Source organism: Triturus cristatus, chromosome 2_1 (genome assembly GCF_964204655.1).
Source record: "Triturus cristatus chromosome 2_1, aTriCri1.1, whole genome shotgun sequence".
Classification (NCBI taxonomy): domain Eukaryota; kingdom Metazoa; phylum Chordata; class Amphibia; order Caudata; family Salamandridae; genus Triturus; species Triturus cristatus.
In genome coordinates, this window is record NC_140581.1 from 376,425,355 (window position 1) to 376,440,367 (window position 15,013).

Below are 15,013 nucleotides of genomic sequence, written 5' to 3' on the forward strand. Positions count from 1 at the left end.
TGGGGGCTGCAAGTGGCCTGGGGAAGCTCACAGAGGCATGACTTTGAAGCTTCCGCCTGTCCATCCTGGGGGAGGAGACCTAGCACCTCGCCCAGGATGTGCATTGTTGCCGGCCCAGGAGAGCAGGAGCTCTCCTACCCAGGGGTCCAGCAACAAGTCTGCTGTGTGGCAGCCTAGGCAGCCTCCCAGACTAGACGTGGATTGTAGGTTAGGTTTCAGGGGGCATCTCTAAGATGCCCTCTGTGGTGCTTGGTACATTAAATCCCACACTGACATCAGTGCGGGTTTAATGTGCTGAGAAGTTTGATACCAAAGTTCTCAGTCTTCAGTGTTGCCATTATGGTGCTGTGGAGTTTGTGTTTGACGAGCTCTCAGCACCATGTACTCTTAAATGGCAGCACTGTACTTACAGTGCCCAGGAATGGACCTGGGTACTGTAGGGGCACATGGCTCATGCTCCTGTGCCCACACCACTGGCATAGGGCACCCAGCTAGAGGGGTGGCTGATATATGCCAGGGCAGTGTAGGTGGTGGGCATGGCACACAGGGATGTGTGCCATGTCGACTCTTTGTTTTGTCTTGTACCCAGACACAGCCTGCAAGGGCAGTGTGTGTGTGTGTTAGGGTACAGGGACTCTAAGGGTGGCACAATGAGTGCTGCAGCCCTTAGAGGCCTTCCCTGGTCACAAGGCCCTGGGTACCTAGGGTACCATTTACCAGGGGCTGACATGTGGCCAGGGTTTGCCAATTTGGGTTTGAGGTTTTTAGGGAAGGAACATAGGCCCTGGGCACCTGATTGGCAGGAGTCCAGGGAACACTCAGTCAAAGTACATTCAGCAATTCAGCAAAAAGTTGGGGCATACCATGCAAGACAGACGCCACTTTCTCACAGTATCACCACTCTCCAAAGAGTGCAACCCAAAATGCTCAAGCACTGGAGCCTTTTGGGCCCCTGGGTTACTTCTAGACATCCTACTATCTATTAAGGCTCTAACCGTTGTGGACTGTGTAAAGTGTAGTCTTTGTATAACGCATGGAGCATGGCTGGGAATCAAATTGAAGCATCTATATTAATATACAGCATTTCCCTCTTCATCTATAGTAGCTCTTCCATACTCTTCCTGGCTGCATAATTCAGATCTGGGAAAATAATTTTGCATCTCCAGAGACCAAAGTACGTTTGTTTGGTAGCTACTCTCTTCTTCCTGAGAGGGCTCACCAAGTTCTAAGATGACAGACCTGGGACCCGGCATCTTTGCGTTCGAACTCCTGATAGGTAACCCTCAGCTCTTTGCGAATGCAGACTTAGGACCATCCGCAAAGATCTGTTCGCTCAGGAAATTTCTCAAAAATGTATTTAAGCATTCACCCACGGAGGGTGAAACACTTAAGATCCTGATGTAGTGGGCCCCCCCAGGAACGTCCAATCACTCCGCCTCCTGCTTCATCTCTAGCACTGAAGTGATGGCACAGTCCTGAACTGCCAGAGCAGCATTCACAGCAAACGCACCATAGCCCAAAATGCAGCCTTCTGGCTCAACTCCATGGCCTGCGGTTCCATGTTCCCCATCACTGATTCTGCAGGGTCAGAATGGCCAATCGTAAATCTGTGTCATTCTCGATTATGGGACGGGGTGGAGTGTGAATAGAAGCCCTTCTTGCCTTTCTTCACTTGCTTTTTCTTCTTTTGCTTATGAGGCATTTTGGGGCACAAAGGTTAGTCCAAAGCAATTTAAAGGGGAAAGTCCACCCAGGCACTGCCCAGACTCCACTCATGTAGTGTATTTCCAGATAAACAGAAAAGTGGTAAAGAAGCAGGAATCCACAACCAGGCCAATCAATTCAGTTGCCTTTACTGCTGCCTCACTCGGTATGTGTCGAAATCTGTTCAGGGGGTCCACTGGGGAAGAAGAGGTAGTGAGACCTAACCATCATAGGGCAAAGCCTTTTATCTCTTTTCCTAGGGACGGACTATGATTCTGCAAAATCAACACCAAGTATACACCCTAAAGCACCTGAACTTCAACTTCAGTGGTAGCAAGGTGAGCTGTCCTAAGCTTCTCAAGAAGGTAATGTGGGAGCAGATACTCGGAACTCAAAAGCCATGAACATACACAGTAATTACTATCCAGCCCAGTGTTTCTTTTGTGAAACTTACTTTAATATTGAATATGCTACTTACCAGTATGCATCTGTTCTTGGCATGTAGGGCTGCTGACATTCATATCTGTGCATAGATCTCCGCCTAGTGTTGGGTCCGGATGTTTGCACGTTGTTGTCCTGGAAGAGTCTTCGAAGTATTCTGAGATAGGTGACTCCTCCCCTGGACTACAGTGCGCATGGGCATCCTCTCCATCCTCAGATTGTTTTTCGCCATTGTGGCAGTGATGGAGTAGATACAGAAAGTGATGACCATGCTATACAGTAATTCTGAGAGCTGCAGCTGCTACAGGCACCGGGGAGGAGGGTGGGCGATATGAAGGTCAGCAGCCCTACATGCCAAGAACAGATGCATACTGGTAAGTAGCATATTCAGTTCGAGGCATGTGGGCTGCTGAATTCATATCTGTGCATAGAATACATAGCAGTACCTCCGATTAGCGGCGGCTACCAGTGCCAGCTGCAGCGGTCTGAAAAAGAGTTTTGAGAACAGCCTGTCCTACAGCTGCCTGCTGTTTTGAGTGTACATCTACACAGTAGTGTTTGGTAAATGTATGTATAGTGGACCATGTGGCTGCTCTACATATTTCCTGTAAAGGAATGTTTCCCAGGAAAGCCATGGACGCCCCTAACTTACGTGTTGAGTGGGCTCGTGGGGGAATCGTTAATGTGCGTTTAGCCTTTTGATAGCAAATTTGAATACATTTAACGATCCATCTGGCTATACCTGCTTTGGAAATGGCGTTGCCCTTGTGCTGTGGAGAAAAGGCAACGAAAAGTTGTTTTGTCTTCCTAAAGACCTTAGTTCTGTCTATATAGTACATGAGGGCTCTCTTTACATCTAGTGTATGGAGCATTCTCTCAGCTACATTCTGTGGAATTTGAAAGAAAACAGGCAGTTCAATAGTTTGATTCATGTGGAACTGCGATATTACTTTGGGCATGAATTTGGGGTTGGTACGTAGTACGACCCTGTTTGCGTGAACCTGTATGAATGGCTAGTGCCTGGAGTTCACTAACTCTTCTTAACGAAGTGATTGCCACTAGGAAAGCTACTTTCCAGGTGAGGAATTGAATCTCACATGAGTGGAGAGGTTCGAAGGGTGGACCCATCAGTCGGGTGAGGACCAAGTTGAGGTTCCACACCGGTGCTGGTGGGTGTCTTGGGGGAATTACTCGTTTAAGTCCCTCCAAGAAAGCTTTGATGGCAGGCACTCTGAATAAAGAGAGGTGCTGCCTGTTCTGGAGATAGGCTGCTATTGCGGTCAAGTGGACACGTATTGAGGTGTATGCCAGATTGCATCGGTATAGGTGTAAGAGGTAACAGATTATATTTTGAATGGATGCGTCGAGCGGGTTAATGTCACTGTTGTTGCAATAAATGACAAACCTCTTCCATTTAGCTGCATAGCAAGCCCTGGTAGTGGGTCTCCTGGCCTCCTTAATGATCTCCATACAGTCAGGTGGCAGGTTTAGGTAGCCAAACTCTAGGATTTCAGGAGCCAGATTGCCAGGTTCAGCTGTTGCGGATCTGGGTGCTGAATTTCTCCATGGTTCTGCGTCAAAAGCGCGGGTTTGATCCGCAGCCTTTGATGCGGGACCACGGAAAGTTCCAGAGAGGTTGTGTACCATGGCTGGCGTGCCCATGTTGGAGCAACCAGGATGAGTGTCAGTGAGTGCTGTCGCAGTTTGCGTGCCACCAGCGGTATCAATGGCGCTGGGGGAAAAGCGTACGCAAATCTGCCTGACCAGTTCATCCATATCGCATTGCCCTGCGACTGTGGATGTGGGAACCTGGCGGCAAAGCTTTGGCATTTTGCGTTTTCGCTTGTCGCGAATAGGTCTATCTCTGGATGACCCCACTGCTGGAAGTACGGTTGGAGTACTGATGGGTGTAACTCCCACTCGTGCATTTGGTGGCTGTGTCTGCTGAGCAGATCCGCCATCTGGTTGTCCTTGCCTGGGAGGTGTTCCGCCATGAGGAATATGTTCCTCTGAATGGCCCACTTCCACATGCTCTGAGCCAGATGAGACAACTGTGGAGTGTGTGTTCCTCCCTGCTTCTGTATGTAGTACATGGCAGTCATGTTGTCCGTCCGGATCAACACGACCTTGTTGCACAGATGTACTTTGAATGCCTTCATGGCTAGGAAGATTGCCAACAGTTCCAGAAGGTTGATGTGCATCTTCTTTTGTTGTGTTGTCCATAGTCCCTGCACTGTGTAATTGAGTACATGAGCTCCCCATCCCTGGAGAGACGCGTCCGCTGTCAGTATTATTTGGGGAACAGGCTCTTGGAACGGTCGGCCCTTGCAAAGGTTTTGTGGATTCCACCAATGCAGAGAGTTGTATGCCCGACCGCTCACCAACACTAGGTCTTTCAACTGTCCTTGAGCCTGATTCCACTGACGTGCTAAGCACTCCTGAAGTGGGCGCATATGTAGTCTCGCGTGTGGGACTATGAAAATGCAGGAGGCCATCATGCCTATCAACTGCATGAACACTCGCGCAGGAAGGGAGTGTTGGGGTTTGAACTTGGAAATCAGCATTTGCATGCTGCTGATCCTCACTAAATTTGGCTGAGCTGTGGCTGCCAGAGTGTTTATGGTCGCACCTAGGTACTGTTGTACGTGTGCGGGTTGGAGATGTGATTTTGGGTAATTTAGTGAGAATCCCAGAGTCTGAAGGAGCTGAATGGTGCGGGACATGTGGCTGGCACATTGCTGGGCTGACTTTGCCTGAACAAGCCAGTCGTCCAGGTAAGGGTAGACTTGAATGTGTTGCCTCCGTAGATGTGCAGCCACGGTAGCTAGGCACTTTGTGAAAACTCTGGGTGCTGTTGTTACTCCGAAGGGGAGGACTTTGAATTGATAGTGCTGACCCTGAATGGTGAACCGTAGATATTTTCTGTGTGACGGGTGTATGGGTATGTGGAAATACGCATCTTTGAGGTCCAGCGTGGCTAGGAAATCTCCCTGTCTGAGGAGTGGGAGAACCTGCTGCAGGGTGAGCATGTGAAAATGCTCTGAGAGAATGTAGTGGTTGAGGGGTCTCAGGTCTAGAATAGGTCTGAGTGACCCGTCCTTTTTTGGTATTAAGAAGTAGAGAGAGTACACCCCTGTTCCCTGCTGGTGTACTGGCACAACCTCTATTGCGCCTTTTTGCAGCATACTTAGCACCTCCTGCTGTAATAACGCTAAGTGCTCTGAGGACATAGGACGGTGCCTTGGCGGTATGGTGGGTGGAGTGGCGGTTAGTTCGAGACAGTAACAGTGTTGGATAACATCTTTGACCCACCTGTCTGTGGTGATGGAATTCCACGTGGACAGGAACCGCTGGAGTCTCCCCCCGACAGGTGTTATGTGGTCGGGGGGAAGGGAGAGGGCGTCACTGTTTGTTCTTGGGGGAGGACCTGGTATTGCCGTAACCACGTCCTCTGCCCTTGGTGCTGGAGCCACGATATCCACCTCGGGTGTTTTTATCGTAGGAACCCTGTGTGCCCCCTTTATTGTAGGTTTGTTGTGCCCCCTGTCCTCTACCTGCACCTCTATTTCCGGGGCGACGAAAGGAGCCACTACGAAAAGTCTGCGTTTGCAGAGCCCCCATTGACTTCGCAGTGTCCGTGTCTTTTTTTATCTTTTCTAAGGTGGTGTCAACCTCCGGTCCAAATAAGTAGTCGGGGTTGACCGGCTGATTGAGGATGTTATTTTGGACTTCAGGTTTGAATCCGGAGATTCGTAACCAGGCGTGTCGTCGTAGCATGACGCTAGTGTTAATTGCCCTTGCAGCTGTGTCTGCGGCATCCAGTGCACACTTGATGGATGCGTTTGTGAGCAGTTGTCCCTCCCTGATGAGGAGCTCCGCTGCCTCTTTGTACTCCTCTGGCAGGTGTTGGAGTAGGGTCTCTAATGTGTCATAGTGTGGACGGTCGTAGCGAGCTAGGAGGGCCTGTGTATTGGCGATGCGCCATATGTTTGCTGCCTGGGCTGCAATCCGTTTGCCGGAGGTTTCTAGAACCTTGGACTCTTTGTCCGGGGGAGGAGCACCACCAGTTGTCTGCGAGTGTGCTCGTTTGCGAGCATTGGCAACTACAATGGAGTCCAGAGGCAACTGGCTCCTAATGTACGTGGGGTCCCCAGGTGCGGGTTTGTATTTTTTCTCGATCCTGGGGTTTATGACCCTGGTGGTTTCTTTGAAAATGTCCTTTGCTGGCTTTAGGACACCCTTTAACATGGGCAGAGTTTTAACAGTCCTCTCTGAGGATGCGAAAGTGTCCACCAAGAAATCGTCCTCGATAGTGTCTGAGTGGAGTTGCACTCCATGATTGGCTGCGGCACGTTCAATGAGGGCGTTGAATGCAGCAGTGTCCTCTGTAGGGGACGTTTTTGCGCCATAAAGTTGCGTGTCCTGTGTAACCAGGGCAGCACCAGGCTCTACGGGGTCATCCCAGACCTGATCAGGGTCTTGCTGGCCCTCAGGGTCCATGTCTTCGGGGTAGATGGTGTCGTCACCCATGTAGTCCTCCACTGCAGCCGTGTCGGAGTGCGTTGGAGAGAATGATGGATCTGTGTAAGAGGTGTGGATGCGTTCATAAAGAACTGGTTCCGATTCCGCCGGCATTTTTTGTTTTAGCGGGATCCTATAAGAGCCCAAAGCGTGCCCTGAAGTGATCTTCCGCTTTTGGAGCATAAGCCTGCCGGTGTCGGCGTCGATGAAGTGGGACGGCGATGTCCCAGTAGTCGAGTGTTCGGTAGATGGGGACCTTGTCTGTGTGACGCGGGTTCTGATCTGGAACATTTTCGGCGCCGTGGATGGCGGCAGACCAAAGGTGATGTTGGCTGGTGCCGAAGGTGCCTTCTGTGCCCGTTTCGGTTTGGAGCCCGACGAGGTCTGGAGGGCTGCCTTTTCCCTGATGCGTTTCAAGGACGCTGCCACTTGTTGCACCTGGAACGCTGATGGTTCTTTGGCGCCGATAGGTTCCGTATCGGCAGGTGTGGACTTCTTCGAAGTCACCGGGTCAGAGCCGAGGAGGGGTAGGAGCCGACGACGGCGTCGATGAATGTACCTTAGTCGCTGCCTTCGAGGTGGATAGCGATGCAGTGGCCATTTTCACCTTGATGGCTGGTGCCGATTTTTTCGGTGCCGGGGGCCTCGGTGCTTTGACGGTACCGATAGATTTCCGTTTTGGGTCGGCGCCGACATCGGCTGCAGCGAGTTCGGCACCGAAGTCCCGTTTGGTGCGGTCGGAGCCGACGGGTTTGGCTGCCGTCGAAGGTGTGGTGGTCCTCGAGCCGACCAGTGTCAGTTTCACTTTCGGTTTCGGTTTCTGTTGAACCGGTGCGATGAGTGGTTTCGGTTTCGTGGCAGGGAAACCAGTCTTTTTAGGTGACAATGGCTCTTGCTGAATGTCCGTGGCGGGGCCGAGGAACTGCGGGATTGGTCTTGGGTAAGGCCCGAAGGCGATCCCTCGACCGGAGCCGTCGACTGACCCATTGGGATATCCTCCATTTGGACGGGTAGGCCTTGCTCCTTACCGGAGCTACCTTCTTCGGCCCCTAAGGCCTCATCGTAGTCTCCTACCTCATCGTCGGCTTCTTCCCTGTGAAAAAGCTCTTCTTCGACATCTTCCGATCGGGAACCGTGTTCGGAAGTGGGGCTGGAGGGTGTATTTTCCACGCTTTCGACATCTTCGTCCTCGGTGCTGAAGATGTTGGCCGGGGCCGGTGCCGCTTGCTGCGCTTCCAGTCGCGCGGCTCGTCGATTCCGTAGAGTCTTCTTGGATCGGAATCGGGCACAGGCAATGCATTTCGATTCGTCATGATCCGGTGAGAGGCATTTGTTACACACCGGATGGACGTCGATATGGGGGTATTTGGCGTGGCAAACAGGACACCGCTTGAATGGGGTCCTCGATTCCATCGTCGAAGTTCAGTCGATGGTCGGATTGAATGGATCCGAAAAGTTGTTAAAATCGCGAAACTAGTCTGTAAACTGTCGATACCGATCGGAAACAGTACCGTCGAAAACTAAAGGCCTTTTGGCCTGAAACTAGATTTTCCTAACTTGAGTCAAGATAAGCACATCCGAACCCAATGGCGGAAAAAAACAATCTGAGGATGGAGAGGATGCCCATGCGCACTGTAGCTCAGGGGAGGAGTCACCTATCTCAGGATACTTCGAAGACTCTTCCAGGACAACAACGTGCAAACATCCGGACCCAACACTAGGCGGCGATCTATGCACAGATATGAATTCAGCAGCCCACATGCCTCGAACACCCTAAAACTTAATAAGGCATAATGTTCACATATTTCTACAAAAAAACTAATCAGGTAAATTGTAGGAACAGAACATGACCCTTTGGTCAGTCCTTACAAGTGTCCCATGCTATGCAGACCCCCACAAGAGTGTAGTTTGGGCTGTCAAACTTTGTGTAAAGAAAAAGCTACATTTCTGGCCAGTCACACTGGGTGAATGAGAAGCAACTCAAAATGATTGAGGGTATGTGGATACATGTTAGCTATAAGGCTAAGAGCAAACCTCAAATGTAGTTGTAGACCGCAGTTTATCGGAGAAAACATACACAGCAGGAAAGCTTACCAGTGCAGAGGACTGCTTTACCAACAAATACTGAATAATAAAATGAAATACATTTAATGGAAAGGCACACTCCACCTTTATGTTAACTACTGTATGGCAAGTCACTAATATTTTCAGTGGAATTATTTCATACTTACGTTACACCTGGATGGTGGTTATACCTCTTCTTTCCAAATCTTGTTTGCTGAGCAAAATAATCATAACGCTCTGATTTCTTCCACATATAATAAAACGAAACACATTCTGCAACAGTTCTGGAAACCACCTGTTATAAAAAAGCAACATTTACATTTCAAGAGAAGAGGCTAGGCTTTACTTCAAAAGAGGCACATCTTGCACTTCAGAATGCTAAACAAAAGACTGACTTTCGGGCAATTTTTAAACATTCACAATTACTGAATTTTAAAGCCCACTTCTGCAAGAGAACAGGCAAACCATACTATAGGATGGACGTTTTGTCAAATGTGGTCATCAATAGGACTATCCTTTCTTAAATGGTAGCTGTAGGAAGTTGGTTCTGTATATACTATACCAAAGTACGGTATAGTGTGCACACAGTCCAGTGGATTCCCGAAGGCTTATAGAGGTTAAAGTAGATAATACCATACTCTTAATTTGTGGTAGTGTGCAAGCAGTAAGGCTTTATCAGAGGGTAGTGTTAAGCATTAACTGTACACACTCAGGCAAGGAATGATTTCAAACACTAAGACTGAACACTGACCAACTGTTTTGAATAAAAATATTTCGTTGTTGTATTTCATTTTTAGAACCAAGCCAGACTTGGTGCAGGTAAGTAAAATAACATTTTTCTCATGTAATGCAGTTGAATGCAGTTACAGGTAGGTCAAAGGTTCAGAAACAGTTGAAATTACTTTGTAGTTACTTTGCAACTATTTTAAGTTACTTTTTAGATTACTTTTTCTACTCAGTGTGATATGCCTAAATATCACATGGACATTTCCTGGATAAAAGGTGAGTAAAACTGTTTTTATAAAAACACAGTTTCTTAAGTTTCCATACAAAACACCCTCAAAGTTTTCAGAGGAAAATAGTCATTGCAATCCTATGGAGAAAAATGAGGCTATCGTTTTGCAGGAAAGAAAATTGTCTTGAGGGTTGAGTTTCTGAGTTTAGAAAAAGGGTTCCCCAATGGTCGAGGATGCATTCAAGAAGCACCCTCAGAGGCACTAGGGCGGCCGGGTGCTGCATGCTGAGGCCTCCATATTATCCGAATGGGGTATAGGGGCCTCTGGTTGGTGGCTTGGTCGCTCAAGAGTACACCACTTGGATGTGAGAGCAAAGCTCCTAGGGTTTAGCTCAAGGGAAAGGGGGATTCAAGATAGCATACAGAGTGCACCCACAGCGGCACTGGGGTGGCTGTGTGCAGGGTGCTGATTTGGCATTCGGTTCCCTGTTTTCAATGGGAGTTGCTGGTTTTTGGTTTTGGCTGCAGGCTCGGTCCAGGAAGTCTTCCGGGAGTAACCAACAGCAGGGCAGGTAAGTTGGAGGGCTCGAACCGTAGGTTCACCTCAGGCCAATTCTCCGGGGCGCACGGCTGCCGGATTCAGGGGTGTCTATTCAGGTCGGATTTCCCCTTACCGGGCCACTCGCGGCTGGGGCGGGGGGGTGGGGAGGGGGACGGTCTCTGTGCAGAGGCTGACGCCGGAAGTCCTGGAAGGGTCAACCCACCGTGGACTCGGACTCTGGAGCGCTGGGGGACCTCGCTGGGACCAGTGGGTCACTCAGATTCGGGCTGGAGGCGTCGAGTGCAGTGGTCGTTCCAGGCGTCGGGTTTCTTTGTTCTCAACAGGCTCAGAGTCTTTCTTTAGTGATTCTTTTGAACAGAGATGCTGTTCATAGGCGATCCGGTCTTTGCTGAAGGCAGTCAGTCCTCCCAGGGATTATGGAGGTCGCTGGCTGCAGGACAAGGCAACGTTTGGCGCAGGATCTCTGGAAAATACATTGGGCCGGTAGGCCTGGGGCCAAGTCAGTTCTTCTCTGCAGTCTCCTTTGCTGGGCATCTTCTTTCGTTCTTCTTCGTAGGTTGAGGGAATTTCCCTTGTTGGTTCAGGGCTGCCCCCTAGATACTGTATTTAGGGGGCATTTTAGGGGTCTTGAGGGCCTTGGTGAGCTCAACCCCATGTGGGGGAGTGGGCAAAATGCCTAAAAATTGCCTGTCATCTGCAAGATGGTGGGCACTGAAGAGTGCGCTTCAACACGCCGCCCCTACGTGAGGGGAGGAGGGGGGGGGGGGGAGGGAAGAGAGGTCGACAGAGGTGGGCACACCTTCTGGGCTGTTCAAATTGTTTTGCCGCCTGTCATCCTGCCAAAAAGGGGGTGAGACAGGAAGGGGGCCTGCTCCTGATAATAGGAGAGGCTGGGGGTCGCGTTACAAAGGCGGCAAGGCCTTTGAAGCTCCCCTGATACAGATGGCTCTTCCTGACCTGGGGGAGGTGTTACCACCTCCCCCCAGGAAGGGCTTTGTTTCTGGGCCTAGGGAGCAAAGGCTCCTACCCCAGGGGTCCAGAAACATGTCTTGTTGTGGTAGACTGGTGTTTATCTCTAAAATGCCCTCTGAGTGCAAGGTATAAAAAATCCCACACTGGCATCAGTGTGGGTTTATTATGCTGAGATGTTTGCTACAAACTTCCCAGAATTCAGAAAAGCCATTATGGTGCTGTGGAGTTTGTGATGACAAACTCCCAGACCATATACTTTTTATGGCTTTGATGCACTTACAATGCCTAAGAGTGGACTTAGACACTATAGGGGTACAGTGCTCATGCAAATGTACCCTCACCAGTGATATAGTGCACCCAGCTAGAGGGGTGTCTTACCTATATTATAAGCAGTGGGTTGTAGGCATGGCACCCCGGTATGTGAGCCATGCTGACTCTTCACTTTTCTCTGCACCAAAACATGCAGCCTGCAATGGCAGTGTGTGTGCAATGGCAGTGTGTGTGTTTTAAGGTACAGAACTTCTAAGGGTGGAACAATATGTGTTGCAGCGCTAGAGGCCTTCCATGGTCACAGTGCCCATGGTACCTTTTACAAGGGACTTAGAGGTGGCTAGAGAGGTTCCAATTGGGGGTACAAAGGTACCGTTTTTGGAAAAAACACATGCCCTGGGAACCCGATTGGACCCAGGGCACACATCAAGTCAAAGTGCATCAGAAATCTGGCAAAAAGTGGAAGGGGGGGGGGGGGTTTACTGCCACAGAAACCCACTTTCCTATAGTAGCTATCAACCAACTGAAGTTCTCCTTGAAGTTAACGTTAACCCTAGCTCAAGGGCCACCTACTTCAGGGTTCTCCTTTTTTAATTTAATTTCATGGTTACCTTGCCATTAAGTGGTGTGACCAGAAACTGTTACTCAAAACTGTGACCCAAATCTGAGTACACCTAAGTATGTAAACTCTTGGTATAAACAAACATTCTGGCAAATAGTAGAGGTTTGGGGAGGTTACTGGGAATATAGTGCATTGGACCAAAAGCACACCACTATCTAGGTAACTTAACTATTAGTTGGAAAGCAAGGATAGAGGAGAATGATCTTTTCCAACAACAGAAAAAAGATAGTGGGTTTTGGGACGAAGAAAGAAAAAGAAAAAGAAAGAAAGAGCACTGCCACCCTGCACATTTCCTAGTCTCTATAAGATTTTGTGAGAAAGCGGCTCTGTATATACTGTTCCCAAATAGGTACAGTGTGTACAGCATCCACAGTCCCCAGAGGCTTGGCAGAGGCTAAAGTTAGATATAACCTTACTCTCTAAAGGGGTAGCTTGGTCGAGCAGTAAGGCAGTATCAGAGGACAGTGTAAAGCATTTGTTGTACACACTCAGTCAGCAAATGGTCTCACACACTCAATATCTGAACTCTAGGCCAATGGATTATATATAAAAAATATATGCTTGTTTTATTTTAGAACCAACAATTGGAATTAAAATATACTTTCTCAGAATGAGATGCTTTATATAAATACTTTTGCAATATGCAATTGACTTTTGTAAACAGTTACAAGTGGTTGCAATAGGCAACACTATTTTAACCCCTTCGGTGCTCATGACGGAACGGTTCCGTCATGAGCCACGGTTGAGCTGTGCTCATGACGGAACCGTTCCGTCATGACCACGCCCGCGCAAGATTCCGTCAGCACAGCGGCGGAATTTGCGCAGCATGGAAGGGGTTAAACACAATAATGCACTGAGTTCAATGGAAGTTTTCATGTTATTTGCCACTTTTAGGATTACTTTTGGAATTACAGGACTGGATCCTAGATTCAGTCCTGGGTCAGTACATGGAATCAAGTGATAAACGTCGCCTTAATTATTGTGATGATTTTTAGACAATATTTTGCTATTTTAAAAGTTGACACTTAGAAAATATTTCATAGAAAACAGTCAATGATTCCCTATGGCAGAAAATTCAAGTAGCAGGTATAGTATGTTCTCGTTACTTTTGTAATCCAGTTCTGGGTACCTAGACTCAGTTCTGGGTACCTAGACTCAGTACTGGGACCTTTATCCAAAACAGGTAAGTAATTACGTTTTCAGATATTATACGATTTTTAAAGAATATTTAAAGATTGCAGAAATTGACACTTAGAAGAAATTTCACAGAAAAACAGTCAATGATTTCCTATGGCAGAAAATTGGGTTATTGGTAAGTGCAGCTGGGCACCAAGATCCAGCACTGGGAGCTCACCTAAGAGCAGGTGAGTATTTTCGTTACTCGGCTGATTTTTGGTGAATATTTAAAGTTTTGAAAAGTCCACACTTAGAAGAAATTTCAGAAAAAGCCAGTCAATGTTACCCTATGGAGAAAATTGAGTTATCGGTTTAAAGGTACTTACTCGACTGGCAGAGTTAAGGTTCTGGGCATAGACTCAGGGGTCTCCCAGGGGCAGGTAGGTACAGTTAGTTCACCCCCAGCGGCACAAGGGCGAACGGGTGCAGAGAGAGTTAGGCCCAATGTTATCCTATGAGAGGTAGGGGGGCCTTGGTTGGTGGCTGCTGACTAGCAGGCCACGCGGCTGTGGGAGCTGGGCTCCTGGTCACTTACTCAGGGCAAGTGGGGAAGTAGATAGGTGTAGAGGTTGCACTGCCAGGGCCACTCGGGCGGCTGGGTGCAGGGTGCTTTTGAGCCTTCGGGCGCTCAATTGATTTCAATGGGAAATCTCTGGTTTAGAAAAAGACTGCAAGCTCGGGGACGAGGATTCTTCAGGTGCCACCACCACTTCGAGACGTAAGTTGGGTAGTTGGAGGATAGGTAGGTAACCCGGGATTGGGCACAGGGGGCCGCGGGGCGCCAGGTGCAGGGGTGCCTTTTGGTGTCGGGAAATCTTACCCTCTGTTGATCACGGTTGGGGGGGGCACCTTGTTCTGAGGCTGCAGGCTTCTTCAGGAGTGTCGAGGGAGGTCCTTGGGTGCCGGACTCGGGGTCACAGTCGCTGTGGGGTCGTCCTCGTGGTCTTTGTTCACTCCGGCACAGGCCAGGCTTGGCTGGTGCAGAGTGTGCTGGGGTCGCGGTTCCGGGCTGCTGCCAGGGATTAGAAGTCGATTTTGAGTAGAGCCTCTACTCATGGGAGTCCCAGGGGCTTAGAGTCAAAAGGTAGCCAGGTCCTCCGGGGTTTGTGAGGTTGCTGGCCACAAGAGATGCCGGGTTGGAGCAGGAGCAGGTTCGAGGGTCAACAGGCCGGTAGGGCTGGGGCCAAAGCAGTTTGTGTCTTCCTCTTCTTAGCAGCTGCAGGGCAGGTCTTCTTTCTTCTAGATCTTCTTCGGATTTCGGAATCTCGAATCTGGGGAAGGAAGGTTCAGGGTGCCCCTAAATACTAGATTTAGGGGCGTTACAGGTAGGTGAAGGGCCGGGACCAATGGGTCCCTGTCCTGGGGTGGGTACAACCCCTATCCTGCCACTCTCCTTTGGGAGGGGGGCAGTGGCCTAGTCCTGATTGGGTAGGGCTCCTCATCTTCAAGATGGCGAGGGCCCGGAGATGTGCTTCACCTTGCCTCCCCCACCTGAGGGGTGTGGTTGGCAGGGCTGGCACATCCCCTGTCCTTACTTGGAGTTTCCAGCCAGTCTTCCCACCAGAGTGGGGGTCAGAACCGGTGGAGGCCAGTTGCTGAGTACAGCAAGTGGCCTGAAGAAGCTCACAAAGGCGGCATGCCTTTGAAGCTTCCCCCTGCCCATCCTGGGGGAGGAGACCTAGCACCTCGCCCAGGATGTGCATTGTTGCAGGCCCAGGAGAGCGGG

At 49.5% G+C, this 15,013-nt stretch overlaps 1 protein-coding gene across 9 annotated transcripts in view; it reads right to left on the minus strand.

Annotated features, from left to right (window-relative positions):
* Window positions 1-15,013, minus strand: part of MIER3 (MIER family member 3) — a 242,296-nt gene that overhangs the window by 52,242 nt on the left and 175,041 nt on the right. For all 9 annotated transcript variants that reach the window (XM_085631370.1, XM_085631374.1, XM_085631376.1 and 6 more), the window contains one exon: window positions 8,898-9,025. In XM_085631370.1, the coding sequence (XP_085487496.1) occupies window positions 8,898-9,025 (128 nt within the window). The remainder of the gene's footprint in view (window positions 1-8,897; window positions 9,026-15,013) is intronic.